The sequence below is a fragment of the Rana temporaria genome, chromosome 2 (genome assembly GCF_905171775.1).
Source record: "Rana temporaria chromosome 2, aRanTem1.1, whole genome shotgun sequence".
NCBI classification, from domain to species: domain Eukaryota; kingdom Metazoa; phylum Chordata; class Amphibia; order Anura; family Ranidae; genus Rana; species Rana temporaria.
Window position 1 is genome coordinate 367,176,902 of NC_053490.1, and position 17,009 is coordinate 367,193,910.

The 17,009-nt window shown below is 41.7% G+C and overlaps 1 protein-coding gene across 1 annotated transcript in view; it reads left to right on the forward strand.

The window, feature by feature from the left end:
• The window catches only part of SARS1 (seryl-tRNA synthetase 1), a 48,955-nt gene extending 43,892 nt beyond the window's left edge, over window positions 1-5,063 (forward strand). Inside the window, exon 11 of the mRNA XM_040337709.1 lies at window positions 4,625-5,063. Within this exon, the coding sequence (XP_040193643.1) occupies window positions 4,625-4,773 (149 nt within the window). The 3' untranslated portion in view covers window positions 4,774-5,063. The remainder of the gene's footprint in view (window positions 1-4,624) is intronic.
• The last annotated feature ends 11,946 nt before the right edge of the window (window positions 5,064-17,009 follow it).

Sequence of the window (17,009 nt, forward strand, 5' to 3'; positions counted from 1 at the left end):
GTCCGGTCGTACCAATCCTTAAATATCAGATCCTCCAAGAGAGGATGGACTGGAAACAGAGCATTACTTAGTGGCGCTTTCAAGGAGCCCAAAGAAGATACCGTAGGGACTTGAGGCCCCATTAGAGGCAATTTAAATGCCGAACGGACCATGTCTGTCAAAGACTGGATCCACAGACTCTCCGCTTGGGAGGCTGAAAATGGTTCCACTATGGTGGACTCTTCAATATCTGAACCCTCCAGGTTCTGCTCCACTTGATCCTCCTGAGATTCATATTCCTGAGGAGAAAGAACTTCAGCATCTGAGGATGCGAGTTTAGGCGATGGGGATCTAGCCCGTTTTTTGCCTGGAAAATAACTTGTAAACATATGCGCTAAAAACAACTAATTGATGTGATACCTACTACAAAAGATCAGATGCACAAATGTGATTAAACAAATTTGCTAATTAATGAACTCAGTGTTAATACCACCGCAAACAAGAGGTGAATAAAGTGAAAAACTAAAGGAGCATCGACTGCAAAAGGGTTTCCAATAACCGTCCCTATAGTTGAATGGATAATACACTGAAGGGTTAACAATATGTGTTGATCAGCAGAGAGTGAATGTCAGTGTAATCAAACCAGCACAGCCTTGATGGCTAATATGCACTGCAGTAGCTTCAAACCTGCTCCAGTCTCATGATAATACACAGCCTTGATGATTACTATGAAATGCAGTAACTTTAGATCCACTCCACACAAATCACGGCAGGATGTGACAGATATGAAGGAAAGAAGAAACACACAATAGTGTAATGCTTCAAGGCTCCAAAGCAAGATCAATAGCGCTGTGCGCTGATACACTCACGATTTTCCCCCTCTTTGTGAAAGCCGCTCAGTAACAAATTGTTGAGATCCTCACTCGGAAACTTCCGACAGGTCTTGTACGGCAGGCTCCCCCCCCCCCCACGCGTTGCATCACTTGCCACGTGACTTAATCATGGGTGACTTTACCCATGATTGGCACGTGGCAAGTGACGCAACGCGTGGGGGGGGGCCTGCCATACGAGACCTGTCGGAAGTTTCGGTTTGCAGCAGCGGAAAAAGCACACAATAAGGGGGGCTAGGTACTGGGGTAATTAAGACCATCCTGTCTTTAAACAGACATAGTGGAGCCAATTGCCAATGCAGAGCATACCCAGGCTGAACCTCCAGAATCTCCCCCGGGGGGCCTGCCGACGGACCAAGTCCCGCAAACCCCCCCTTACCCGCTCCAAGCTGCAGGACAGTTTGCATAGCAAGTTATCCAATCTTCTCCCTTCTCCGTGGGTAGCGTACTAGACCTTCAGGTACTGGGGTCCCAAGGAACACCTACTGCCCTGGACCTATACAGCACCCTGGCAACAGGAAAACTTTTGATTTTTAACAAAACCAAAGCTCTAGGCCCAGGGTCCAGCCCTCCAAGGAGAGCATTATAGGCAACACCCCACGATTTGGGGCCCGGGTACTGTCCACTTTAGCTCTGAGGCCCTTTGGACAGATCCGTTTAGCCTGCCTTGGTCCCAAGGACGTGGAGCAAAGCTAATTCGTGACCATCACCTAAGACACTGGCGAAAAAACTGAGGTACTCCCTCTATGGGAGGGGGTTATATAGGGAGGGGACTTCCTTATCACCTGAAGGTACTCCATATAACACGTATAGTAAAGAATATGCCGCTCTGTGTCCCGTGATGTACGAGAAAGAAATGAACCCCTTACAGTAGCGATTATTTGCTCTTTTTGTACTAATTTTAGTTTTTTTAACCCCATTATTTTACTAAACATCTCAGCCTGGGTCACACCTCTGTGCTTTTTGCAGAAACACACTACGTTCATTTACATGGTTTCACATCCATGATTTTGTCAGCTGCTGAGTATTTGGAAAGGGCAAGGATTTTTTTTTTTTACGCAAAACTGTGCTATTTTGTTTTTTTGGTTCAATATACTTCAATGGAGAAGCTGCAGAAATTTTTTTTTGGGGCAATTTGTGTTTTCTAATCTAATCTGCCCAACAACAAATTGGCCAAAAAAAATAAAAAATGCAAATCGCAGCAAATTTTTTATGATATTAAGGTTGTTAACCGATTATTCGATTAATCGAAACCTCAATCGGCCAAATAATCGTTTGTTGCAGCCCTACTGCATCATATGTAACTTCTGGCCATATCAAGAGGCTGAGATATTGAGGATGCAAGAGCAAAGCGCCTACTGGAAGTGATGCACATAATTTCTGTCCTTGCAGAACCGCTGCAACTGATTGGTGGAAATACAGAGGTAACAGTCAGACCAGAAATTTTGCAACACACTACAGTAAACCTGCAAAGGAGAGCAGCACAATCCAAAGAAAGATCTGTGCTTCAACACTGTCTGCAGTTGAATAAATGCAGCATGATTATGCTTTTGCGAGAACATTCCTGCCACCACAGGTCTCGTGGGATGCGTTTTTAACAAATTTTTGCTGCCATGACGACTGCCTGGAAAAAAGTTTATGCAGGGAGGTAGGGACAGGGATGCTTGGGTCAGCATTGAGGGTAATTGGACACTATGCAAAGAGAATATACCTATGACTTTCATTGAGGAAGGAGGTTGTGCTAGGGAATTGAATAGGAAAATTTGCTAGGAAGTTCAGATGTGCATTGTAAATCAATAAAACATTGCTTATGGGAAAGAATGAAAATAGGGGAAACTAATGCGCAAACCAACAAGGGGGTGGGGTGGGAGAAAAAAAAACGAAACAAATGTGTAGCAGCCATATAGTAAGTGTTCACACACTGATGGCGAAATGAATTTAAGAAGGGGGTATAGGGGCGCTCACTCTAAAATTAAGATAAAAGGTGCATATATCTTGTATGTTCAATAATAAATAAATATGACTTGCTCTACAGTGCATATAAATACCAAGTGCAGCAATCCAAATGTGAAAAAACGAATCCTGTGTAAAATATCTGTGTAAACCAATGAGAAAAATAATAATAAAGTATTATCAGTCTGATAAAAAAAACAGCAACATGTGCAGATGCAGTTCCTTGTGCTGGAAAATTTCTATAAGTGATCCACAGCAATGTGCATAAAAGTCCATTCCATAAAAATAATAATTTTATTCAAGGTAAAAAAACTCACATTTAAGTAGAGTAGTTACAGCATTTTTCGGGTTCAGCGGTAACCCAGGAGTGATGTCACCACGGCTCTTCCTGTCCTCACGTGTATCCTTTGAGAAAGTGACGAGGTAGTCACTATACTTAAATGTGAGTTTTTTACCTTGAATAAAATTATTTTTATGGGATTACTATACTATGGAGTGCCTATTTATCCCTTTTATGTGCCTGTGTGAAACCAGGAGGTCCGTAAGAGTGGAGGGTGAATAGTCCCAAAAAAGTGTCCGATGTGTCCGCCGCAATGTCACGGTCACAATAAATATCGCAGATCGCCGCCATTACTAATAAAAAAATAAAAATGCCATATATCTATCCCTTATTTTGTAGACGCTATAACATTTGCGCAAATCAATCAATAAACGCTTACTGCAATATTTTTGATTAAAAAAAAAATGTAGAATACGTATCGGTCTAAACTGAGGAAAAATGTTTTTTATTTTTTTAAATAGTGATATTTATTAAATCGAAAAGTAAAAAATAGTGTTTTTTTTTTCTTCAAAATTGTTGATCTTTTGTTTATAGCGTAAAAAATTAAAACCGCAGATGTGATCAAATACCACCAAACAAAAGCTATTTGTGGGGGAAAAAACATAGGGCCAGATTCACAGCGGAGATACGACGGAGTATCTCAGATACTCCGTCGTATCTCTGAGAGTATCTATGCGACTGATTCATAGACGCATAGATATCCCTAAGATCCGACAGGTGTAATTGTTTGACACTGTCGGATCTTAGGATGCAGTGCTGCTGGGGGGAGTTTGTGTCGTAAACCAGCGTCGGGTATGCAAATTAGGAGTTACGGCGATCCACAACGGTTTTTCGCGTTCGCTACGTCGCCGCTAGTCTAGTTTCCCGTCGCAAAGTTAGTCGTCGTTTTGGGTGCCTTAACTTTACACAGCAAACGTATTGCTGTATAAAGTATGGCCGTCGTTCCCGCGTCGAAATTAAAAATTTCACGTCGTTTGCGTAAGACGTCTGGGAATACGGAAGTACGCTACGCACGTTGCCGATCGAAAAAATGACGTCAGTTCGCGCAAAGCACAGCGGGAATATCGAAACGGAGCATGCGCAGCAGGTCCGGCGCGGGAGCGCGCCTAATTTAAATGGCACACGCCCCTTTAAATTACGCGGGCTTACGCCGGAGGCCGCCAGCGTAGGTTTTCATTGCAAGTGCTTTGTGAATCAGGCACTTGCGATGAAAACTTGCGGCGGTGTAACGTATCTACGATACGTTACGCCGCCGCACTTCTACGTGAATATGGCCCATAGATTTCATTTGGGTACATTGTTGCATGACCGCGCAATTGTCATTCAAATTGCGACGGCGCTGAAAACTAAAAATTTGGTCTGGGCAGGAAGGGGGTGAAAATGACCGGTATTGAAGTGGTTAAGTGTTTAAATAATCAAACTGATGATTGATTTGTGTTTTTGTTTTTGTTTTTTCCTACAGGGCTTAAGGATATAATAAAATTTGTGAAGCCAGCTCCAATTGACCAAGAGCTAGCAAAAAAACAAAAGAAACAGCACGATAGTGGGAAAAAGAGTCAAAACGGCGATCTAGATACTCAGATGCAGAAAATGGAAGTCAACAGTGCATAATGTTAAGATAACTTTCCATAATCCATTCCGGTGCACGTACCCTATTAACCTACGGAGTTACAACAGACCATTACATTATTGGGCCTTTGTCATTTTCATTTATCCCTGGATCATTAGTCATGATCTCCCATTTTTTTCTGTTTGCAGCAAAGAACAGTTGGACAATATATTTCAGGGGTTAATACAGTGGCAAAGTGGAATAAAATGTACTCTTAAATGTATAAAAAATAGAGCAGGCTGTTAAATTGTGTTCATGATTGTGCAATATATGGCAGTTCTTGACTAGAAAATGTGCAGTTTATATATATATATATATATATATATATATTGTGTATGTATGTGTATATATAAACTACAGTGCATCTGGAAAGTATTCACAGTGCTTCACTTGTTCAACATTTTGTCATGTCACAGCTTATATACCATAATGACAGCGTGAAAAAAGTTGTGTTTTAAAATCTTTGCAAATTTATTAAAAATAAAAAAATCCCATGTGCATAAGTATTCACAGCCTTTGCTCAATACTTTGTTGAAGCACCTTTGGCACCAGTTACAGCCTCATGCTTTTTTTGAGTATGGTGCTACAATCTTGGCACACCTATTTTTGGGAGTTTCTCCCATTTCATCTTTGCAGGACCTCTCAAGCTCCATCAGGTTGGATGAGAAGCATCAGTGTACAGCCATTTTCAGATTGCTCCAGAGATGTTCAATTGGGTTCAAGCTTGGGCTCTGGCTGGGCCACTCAAGGAAATTCACAGGTGTCTCGTAGCCACTCTGTTATCTTGGCTGTGTGCTTAGGGTTGTTGTCCTGTTGGAAGATGAACCTTCGCCGCAGTATGAGGTGCAGAGCGCTCTGAAGTAGGTTTTCATCGAGGATCTCTCTGTACATTGCTGCATTCATCTTTCACTCAATTCTGACTAGTCTCCCAGTTCCTGCTGCTGAAAAGCATCCCCACAGTATGATGCTGCCACCACCATGCTTCACTGTAGGGATGGTATTGACCAGGTTATGAGCGGTGCCTGGTTTCCTCCAGACATGACGCTTGCCATTCAGGCCTTTTACTGAGGAGTGGCTTTTATCTGGCCTCTCTACCATACAGTCCTGATTAGTGGAGTGCTGCAGAGATGGTTGTTCTTCTGGAAGGTTCTCCTCTCTCCACAAAGAAACGCTGGAGCTATGTCAGAGTGACCATCGGATTCTTGGTCACCTCCCTGACTAAGGCCCTTCTCCCCCGATCCCTCAGTTTGGTTTGGCATCCCACTCTAGAAAGAGTCCTGGTGGTTCCAAATTTCTTCCATTTATGAATGATGGAGGTCACTGTGGTCATTGGCACCTTCAATGCTGCAGACTTTCTTTTTTTTTTACCCTTCCCCAGATCTGTGCCTCTAGTCTATACAGTCCTGTCTTGGAGGTCTACAACCACTTCCTCAGACTTCATGGCTTGGTTTATGCTCTGACATGCACTGTTAACTGTGGGACCTTATATAAACAGATGTGTGCCATTCCAAATCATGTCCAATCAACTTAATTTACCACAGGTTGACTCCAATCAAGTTGTAGAAATATCTCAAGAATGATCAGTGGAAACAGGATGCACCTGAGCACGAGTTTTGAGTGTCTTGGCCAAGGCTGTGAATACTTATGTACGGGTGATTTTTTTTTTTTTTTTTTCTTAATACATTTGCAAAGATTTCAAACAAACTTCTTTCACATTGTCATAATGGGGTATTGTTTGTATAATGTAGAGGAAAATAATGAATTTTATCCATTTTTAGAATAAGTCTGTAACATAACAAAATGTGGAAAAAGTGAAGCGATGTGAATACCTTCTGGATGGTGTGTGTATGTGTGTATGTATGTATGTATATATATATATATATATATATATATATATATATATATATATATATATATATATACATACACACACACACACACACACTATGTATGGAAAGTATTTAGACCCCCTTACATTTTTCACTCTGTTATATTGCAGCCATTTGCTAAAATCATTTAAGTTCATTTTTTCCCTCATTGACCACTGGGCACGTAAACCCCCTTAATAACCAGACCAATTTTTAGCTTTCGGTGCTCTCACAATTTGAATGACAATTACTCAGTCATACAACACTGTACCCAAATGAAATTTTCGTCCTTTTTTTCACACAAATAGAGCTTTATTTTGGTGGTATTTAATCACTGTTGGGTTTTTTATTTTTTGCGCTATAAAAAAAAAAAGACTGAAAATTCTGTAAAAAAAAATAATTTTTCTTTGTTTCTGTTATAAAATTTGGCAAATTTAGTATTTTTTCTTCATTCTTTTGCATAAATGTGAAAGATGAAGTTACGCCGAGTAAATGGATACCCAACATGTCACCCTTCAAAATTGCACACGCTCGTGGAATGGCGCCAAACTTCGCTACTTAAAAATCCCCATAGACGACGTTGCGGGGCATTGCGGAGTATTGCGGGGCATTGCGGAGTATTGCGGGCATTGCAGAGTATTTTGGGGTATTGCAGAATATTTTGGGGCATTGCAGAGTGTGGGGGCATTGCAGAGTGTGGGGGCATTGCAGAGTGTGGGGGCATTGCAGAGTGTGGGGGCATTGCAGAGTGTGGGGGCATTGCAGAGTATTTTGGGGTATTGTACAGTGTGGGGGCATTGCAGAGTATGGCTGGTACTGCAGAGTATTGCACAGGGAGGGATCGATGGCTGGATCTGTGACTGCATGTGTCACAGATCCAGCCCGCAGCAGCAGCTGCTTCCGCTCTCTCTCCTCTCCTCTCTCACACTGTACCGTTCGGTACAGAGAGGAGAGGGAGGAACCGGCGTCATCACATGACGCCGGTTTGTGTACTAGTGATCGCTCCGTCATTGGACGGAGCGTTCACGTGGTAAACCGCCGCTATCAGTGGCGATTTACCGTGATCCGGGTCCAGAGGACCCGGCGGTCACGGAGACTCCCGTGTGCGCGCCCCACACGGCGCGCGGGAGCACGATTCTAGGAGGACGTACATTGACGCCCTCCTACTGTTAAGCAACCGCCTTGTAGACGTATTTCGTCTATAGGGCGGTTGCTAACTGGTTAATGTACACACAGCACCCCATATTGACAGAAAAACAGAATTGTTGACATTTTTGCAGATTCTATTAAAAAAGAAAAACTGAAATATCACATGGTCCTAAGTATTCAGACCATTTGCTCAGTATTTAGTAGAAGCACCCTTTTGATCTAATACAGCCATGAGTCTTTTTGGGAAAGATGCAACAAGTTTTTCACACCTGGATTTGGGGATCTTCTTCCATTCCTCATGGCAGATCCTCCAGTTCTGTCAGGTTGGATGGTAAACGTTGGTGGATAACCATTTTTAGGTCTCTCCAGAGACGCTCAATTGGGTTTAAGTCAGGACTCTGGCTGGGCTATTCAAGAACAGTCACGGAGTTGTTGTGAAGCCACGCCTTTGTTATTTTAGCTGTGTGCTTGGGGTCATTATCTTGCTGGAAGGTAATCATTCGGCCCAGTCTGAGGTCCTGAGCACTCTGGAGAACGTTTTTGTCCAGGATATCCCTGTACTTGGCCGCATTCATCTTTCCCTCCATTGCAACCAGTCGTCCTGTTCCTGCAGCTGAAAAAAACCTTCACAGCATGATGCTGCCATCGCCATTATTCACTGTTGGCACTGTATTGGACAGGTGATGAGCAGTGCCTGGTTTTCTCCACACATCCCGCTTAGAATTAAGCCAAAAAGTTCTATCTTGAAGAGAATCTTTTTTTTCACCATCTTGGAGTCCTTCAGGTGTGTGTTTTTTTTTTTAAGCAAACTCCATGCAGGCTTTCATGTGTCTTGCACTGAGGAGAGGCTTCCGTCGGGCCACTCTGCCATAGAGCCCCGACTGGTGGAGGGCTGCAGTGATGGTTGACTTTCTACAACTTTCTCCCATCTCCTGACTGCATCTCTGGAGCTCAGCCACAGTGATCTTTGGGTTCTTCTTTACCTCTCTCACCAAGGCTTTTCTCCCCCGATAGCTCAGTGTGGCCGGACGGCCAGCCAGCTCTAGGAAGGGTTCTGGTCGTCCAAAACGTCTTCCATTTAAGGATTATGGAGGCCACTGTGCTCTTAGGAACCTTAAGTGCAGTAGAATTTTTTTTTGTAACCTTGGCCAGATCTGTGCCTTGTCACAATTCGGTCTCTGAGCTCTTCAGGCAGTTCCTTTTGACCTCATGATTCTCATTTGCTCTGACCTGCACTGTGAGCTGTAAGGTCTTATATAGACAGGTATGTGGCTTTCCTAATCAAGTCCAATCAGTATTATCAAACAGCTGGACTCAAATGAAGGTGTAGAACCATCTCAGGGATGATCAGAAGAAATGGACGGCACCTGAGTTAAATATATAAGTGTCACAGCAAAGGGTCTGAATACTTAGACCCATGTGATATTTCAGTTTTTCTTTTTTAATAAATCTGCAAAAATGTCAACAATTATGTGTTTTTCTGTCAATATGGGGTGCTGTGTGTACATTAATGAGGAAAAAAATGAACCTAAATGATTTTAGCAAATGGCTTCAATATAACAAAGAGTGAAAAATGTAAGGGGGTCTGAATACTTTCCATACCCACTGTATATATTGTAAGCTGGGGAACAGGTAGCAGGTAAAAAGCTCCCTGGGATCAGCAGTCTCTCGGGCACAGATACCAAATCCACAATGGTAGTGACAAAGCAGTGCAGTGTTTGTGATATTTACAAGGTCTATATACAGATGCTTTACAGTGTTTCAGAAAACAAACCAAAATAAAAATAGCAAAACAAAAACCTAGCCATGTCTCAGCACTAACTATACAAAATACAGGCCCTAACTAACAGGCTGTTAGCCTCCCACATATACGTGTTATCTTTTACCAAACTCCTGCTCTCGCAGGCACAGGTTGTCTGACTTTTCCCAGGACGAGCGCACTGGCTATCTGTCTCAGGTGAGCATAAATTGGCCTGAGGAGAGGACCAAGATCTGAACTGGATCAGAGATCCCTGAATGTGTATGAAAGGAGTCTGGTAGATGTATAAACCACCAACAGGACTTTTACTGGCTCTATCTGGGACGCCCTGCTACATATATATAGTAAATTAAGTATTGACCACGCCACAATTTTTCTAGGTATATATATTTCTAAAGGTGCTATTGACATGACATGTTATCCCCACATCAGTAACAATCCATGCATTCCATACATAAAAAGAAACCAAAACAAATAAGTTCAGAAATTAAGTTATATGTAATAAAATGGAACGGCACAGGGAAAAGGTATTGAACAAGAAAAGGAGGCGCAAAAAGGCATGGTCGCCAGCTTAACTCTATCAGTAATTAATAATTTGCACTGACAAGAGGCAGGATTGCTTTCTATCAGCTGGTTCAATCTCAACTGACGGCCTATAAAAAGCTGTCTCATTACCAAGGTGTCACACAAAAAACATCTCATGCTGGGTAAAAGCAAAGGGCTCTCAAGACTTCTGCAACCCTATTGTTGCAACACATACTGATGGCATTGGTAACAGAAGGAATTCTAAACTTCTGAATGTTAAGTGAGCACTGTTGGGGCCATAATCCATAAGTGGAAAGAACATAATTTCAACATAAACCGGCCACAACCAGGTGCTCCTCAAGTTTTCTGACAGAAGAGTAAAAAAATTATTAGAAGAGTTGTCCAAGAGCCAAGGCCACTTGTGGAGAGCTTCAGATAGACCTGGAATTGGCAGGTTTAACTGCTTGACGACCGGCTCATGCTGATATACGTCAGCAGAATGGCACGTACAGGCATTGTGGGCTTGCACGTGCTAACGCCAGCTCCATTGGTCCGGGATACCCACGATCGACTCACGGAGAGAAAGAACCGGAAAAGCTAATGTAAACAAGCATTTACCCATTCTTCCTAGTGACAGGACACTGATCACAGTTCCCTGTAATTGGGAGCGGAGATCAGTGTTGTGTCACACCTAGCCCATCCCCCTACAGTTAGAACACATCCCTAGGACACACTTAACTCCTTCAGCGCCCCCTCCTGGTTAACCCCTTCACTGCCAGTCACATTTACACAGTAATAATTGCATATTTATAGCACTGATCGCTATGTGAATGGTCCCAAAATAGCGCCAAAAGTGTCCTCCATAATGACGCAGTCACAAGGAAAATTGCTGGTAAAATCGCTAGTAAAAAAAAAGGCATTACAATTTAATTACACCCATTAGATTTTTAGATGATTAAAATCTACTGGGGATTTAGTCGACTAAATATGACTAAAACAATTGCAGAAGACTAAAATGAGACTAAAACTGAAATTTGCTGCCAAAATTAACACTGGTCAGATGAGACCAAAATGTAACTCTAGATGCCATAATACACACCATGTTTGGAGGTCAAATGGCACTGTACATCACCCCAAAAACACCATACCAACAGTGGTTTCGAGGTGGGAACATCATGGTGTGGGGCTGTTTTTCAGCATACGGTACTGGCAAACTAAATATACACAAAGCTCAAGAGTAAAATACATTTTTAAACCCCTTCTGAGCCTCTACTCTCACATTTGACAATTAGAAAATGTTGAGATAAACTGCTGAGCTCTATATTATATTTGTATTAATAAGTCTGTACATTTTAAGAGTTTGAGAGGAGTTTCTAGGAGCATTAGTACTTCTTATTTCCACTGCAGTTTTAAAGTGTTGTATTGTGCACTATAAGCTGAAAGAGGAAATCCTGAGGCAGGCGAGAGGCAAACCACAGCTTTAGAAGGAACATGCATTCCGATTTTTCAAGACTTATTCAGCATCACTCTACACCGGAGGGACCTGAAACCACTATTAGAAGTACTGCGGGTGAATGGGATTCAATATAGGTGGAAATTCACCTTCTGCCTATCGGCCACACACCTAGGCTGTACGGCACTGCTAAAAGTTCCAGAAGATCTGCGTCCATTTTGCGATAGCCTGGGCATTCCTTTGGTAGAGGTCCCTAAGTGGTACACTAAATACCGTCAACCGACTGAGAGGAGACACATGCCGCAAGACTAACCGATGGAGGCACAGGATGCATGATCCCGCAGGAGAAGATCTCCATCAGGTACCAGATCACGCACCTCTCAACTTGGTTCACAGCATGGAAACAGTCCTACTGATTCCCCTCGATCGTGGAGAGCCCGAAGGGATTACTGAATATGTTCACATATTACATTTCAGCATAGACTATATGTTGCCACGTTCTGGCTTAGTTCAATATTTTCACCTGTTTATGCTGCCTACTCATGTTAGCAAGATTGCTGTTACACTTCCAAGAATATACTGCTTAACCACTTAAGGACCGCCTCTTGCACATATACGTCGGCAAAATAGCAAGGCTGGACACGTCCACGTACAGGTACGTCCTGTACTAGTACCCAGCCGTGGGTCGCGGGCGCGCTCCCGCGACCCGGTCCATGGACCCGATCGCCGCTGGAGTCCCGCGATCGGCCCCCGGAGCTGAAGAACGGGGAGAGCCGTGTGTAAACACGGCTTCATTCTTTTTTATAGGGGGACACAATCGATGACGTCACACCTACAGCCACACCCCCCTACAGTTGTAAACACACTTCAGGTCACACATAACCCCAACAGCGCCCCCTGTGGTTAACTCCCAAACTGCAATTGTCATTTTCACAATAAACAATGCATTTTAAATGCATTTTTTGCTGTGAAAATGACAGTGGTCCCAAAAATGTGTCAAAATTGTCCGCAGTTTTTCGCCATAATGTCGCAGTCACGAAAAAAAACGCTGATCGCCGCCATTAGTCGTAAAAAAAAAAAATTATAAAAATGCAATAAAACTATCCCCTATTTTGTAAACGCTATAAATTTTGCGCAAACCAACCGATAAACGCTTATTGTGATTTTTTTTACCAAAAATAGGTAGAAGAATACGTATCGGCCTAAACGGAGGAAAACTTTTTTTTTATATATATTTTTTTGGGGGATATTTATTACAGCAAAAAGTAAACAATATTGAATTTTTTTCAAAATTGATCAAATACCACCAAAAGAAAGCTCTATTTTTGGGAAAAAAAGGATGCCAATTTTGTTTGGGAGCCATGTCGCACGACCGCGCAATTGTCAGTTAAAGCGACGCAGTGCCGAATCGCAAAAAGGGGCCTGGTCTTTTACCTGCATTTTGGTCCTGGTCTTAAGTGGTTAAGATTTATTAAAACACTGATACGCTGGCTGGATGAACTTTACGTCAGCTACGATAGCCATGGGTATTGCTTCATTCCCTCCGCCGTGCCTACACACCTACCTGCATGTTCCACTACTATCAGCCTTCATAAGGACATTCCTCGGATCCACCATCAATGCCTTGCTCACTTGTAATGAGAACATTGGCTTCTACACCAATCCTGGACAGACGTAATCACTACACATCACTGGCAAGGACAGGTTTCTACCTCATGTAGATATCATCTGCTCCAGCGGAAGATCCTTGAACTGCCACTATACTTTCTTGTTCCTTAATAAACCACTCATAACATGAGTAGATTGATCTGGGTAACATATATTAGGCATGTAACGACACCCCGTGTATGAAAGGGGTTAAAGTAATTTAGGATATTCTGTTTCCGAACACCAAGGCAGCTACCAGACACTCCAACCAGCCAAATAAGACCATGTATGAATAATTCTCCCCCAAATACGAGACAACACTCTTTATGAGGTTCAAGCAGGAATCACAATCTTTATTGAGAGATCACAGGCTTATATACATTAAGAGAGGAAGTGCATACATATCCTGCTCATATTACTTTGAAAATACACCTGTGACCAGACCAAATTAAAATGAGCTAATTAACTAATCCCTTACAGCAGCAGAGGCATGACCTTAAGGCTAGACTTGCTGTCTCCTAAACTACAATACACATTATCACAGGACTCCTTCATACAATATAGTGTCAATTTGCACAAGCCACAATGAAAAGATTCTTAGAAGTTAGCCTGGACTCATTTACATTACAACAGATAGACAGGTGGCTTGAGTTGACATCATCAGCCTTGTTAAGCAATAGACGGTCGGTCTGTTACATTGACTTCCTGGAATGCCCAAATAAGGAGTTATACTTTCTGGGCATAGACCTCACAGTACACAGGGCATAACATCTTCATATTTCTTGAAAGATATTGTTAATGAATGTTACTGTCCAATTTTAAGTAGTCCAAGATATATTTCCTCAGTTACCCTATGCCCCTAATGGACATAGGGTGATTTAGAGTAGGGATGAGCTGATCACCCCCCCCCATTTGGTTCGCACCAGAACCCTTGAACGGACCGAAAGTTCGCGCGAACTTTAGAACCCCATTGAAGTCTATGGGACTCTAACGTGCAAAATCAAAAGTGTGAATTTTCAATGCAAATATGCAAGTTATTGTCCTAAAACGGGTTTGGGGAACTGGGTCTTGCCCCAGAGAACATGTATCAATGCAAAAAAGTTTTAAAAACTGAAGTTTTTTCGGCAGCAGTGATTTTATACGTATGCGTAAAGTGAAAAAAAAATTGAAAAATTCATTTAAATATCGTACCTGCTGGGTGTCTGTAGTATGCCTGTGAAGTGGCACGTGTTTAGAATTGTCCCTGCACAAAATGACATTACTAAAAAAAGTCATTTAAACTACTTGCGGCTTTAATGTAATTTCTGGTCCCTGCAATATGGATGAAAATCATTGAGAAAAATAGCATGGGTTTCCCCCCCTCCCCCAGGTCATTACCAGCCCCTTTGGCCCTATATACTTTGAACAGCAGTATACAGGCGGTGCAAACAAGACAGGGACTGTAGGTTTGTTGTTAAGTAGAATTAGTGGAATTAATATGAGAACACCAGATTTACGTATCTTTAGGTGCACAGAGGACACAGACAGTACACCACGTGAAAGTATTTGCTTATTTATAAGGGTTATAAGTGGTATATTAACAGATAACATTTTTAGGTAAAGGGTATTAGATAGATAAACAAAAGGGCAGAGAGACCTGACACTTAGGTAACTAGAGGGTAAGTTATATAACACAATATTGGAGCACATTAAGATTGATGATAAATTCACTAAATTAAGTATTAGGGGGGTTAGTTGAGAATAAAATTAATAAAGGCCATACCCAGTGAAGGGCAGGGGAAAGAGCGCCTAAATATAGTGAAATAAGTACGATAAGAGAGAAATTAACAACCAAACATTAAACTATGGAATAAAACAATGGGGAAGAAAGGTCCAAAAACCATAGAGAGTGGGAAAGGGAATTCTATAAAGAAATATATGGTACAGGATACAGTAGATCAAAGGGTAGGACAGGAAACGGATGAGACAGAAAAATCAGCTCCCCCTATAGAGAGCTCAACAGCAGAATCTTTTAACAGGGAGGAAAGAAAATCCTCACAGAAAAAGCCAGAAGAGCAACAGCAAACACTGGAGATGGAGATCAGAAAAGAAATGGATAACTCCCAAATGCCATCTACCAAACAAGACATGGTTGAGTTGATGAAATATCTGGAATGCATGATTAAAGGTGAATTAAATGCAACTAGAGCAGATATTGAAAATGTACTAACGCAAGTTGAAGAATCGGAAGTACAACTAGATGGATGAAAAAAGAGCTATTTTGGAATTGCAGGAAAGGGCGGACAGGGACTGGATAGAAATGAGAAACCTCCGATATAAGCTTGAGGACCAAGAAAATAGAAGCAGATGAAAAAATTTAATGGTCCGAGGTCTACCAGAGTCGGAAGAAAGTAAAGATCTAGAAGATGTGATTCGGGAAGTACTTAACAAAATAAGGAAAAAAGAAGCAAAAACTCCATTAGCTTTTGACAGAATACATAGAGTACAGAAATCTATGAAAGCCCCTTCTGAAGCAGCGAGAGACGTAATAGTGAGATTCTCCAAATATAAGGATAAACAACAAGTTCAGTATGGCTTGCGAAACACTGAAGATATTGAATACGAAGGATCCAAGCTGTTTCTTTTTACGGATTTACCACAAGAAACACTAGCGCAAAGAAGGGCTTTGAAACCTTTGATTAATCAGCTACAAGAGAAAAAGATCTACAATAAATGGGGATTTCCGGCATTTTTAACAGCTAAAAATCAAGGAATATCAGCTGTTCTGCGATTCCCAGAAGATATGAAGGAATTCTGTACCAAGATGGAATTACCATATATTAATATAGAAAACTGGGAAAAAAAACAGAATGGGGAAAACTTAAGAATCAGTCATGGAATAGGGTGTAACGGAAATAGGGAGGAAAATAAATAATAGGTTAGCAGATAAGCAGGTCTGGGTCACTAAGAAATAGATCTGCTTGGGTGGGCTTGGCAGTGCCCGCCTGCGGGCCCGGACGGGCATCTATAGACCCCCCAGGAAGGTCTGGCCAGGCTTGGAGGCTAGCAATAGGCCCCAGCTTGGCTGACCGTAACATTGTTTTTCAATGGAGGGAGGGGGAAGGGAGAGGTATTTTATATGGTGTTTAGTCATGTTTGTTATTGTCTGGGTACACTGAAAGTTCCATTCTTTGGAAAATATTATATAAAAGGGCATAAGCTTTGTGATGTATACACTTGATTTTTTATTTTTTATTTTGAAAAATGGCACCCCTTAAAATTATCACACATAATGTTAGAGGGTTAAATAGTCCCTCTAAGAGATATCAAATACTGCAGGAACTGAAAAACTGGGCATCAAATATTGTTTTTCTACAGGAGACTCACTTTAAGTGGTCCTCCAGGGTTGGAATAAACTCTAGATATTTCCCACTATGGTTTCATGGATACTCACCTAATAAGAGATCTAAAGGTATAGCAATAGGATTTGATAGGAATACCCCCTTTGTGTTAAAAGCTATGGAATCAGATTCTGAAGGGAGGTATCTCTTTGTTAAGGGTTCTCTGTTTAATAAAATGTATACTTTAGTTAACATCTACTGCCCTAATACACACCCCTGTCTCTTTTTTGGAAAAGTGTTGAATAAATTGGAAAAATTTAGAGAAGGGGGGTGATTATGGCAGGTGATCTTAATTTTGTGTTTGATCCAACCCTGGATACTCAACCCCTCTCTTTACGATCAGGAGGAAAAGACCTTAAGACCATTAAAAGAAAACGATACCAACAATTAATGGAAGTTTGGAGGATTTTTCATCCAAAAGGAAGAGATTTTACATATTATTCTCAGGCACACTCCA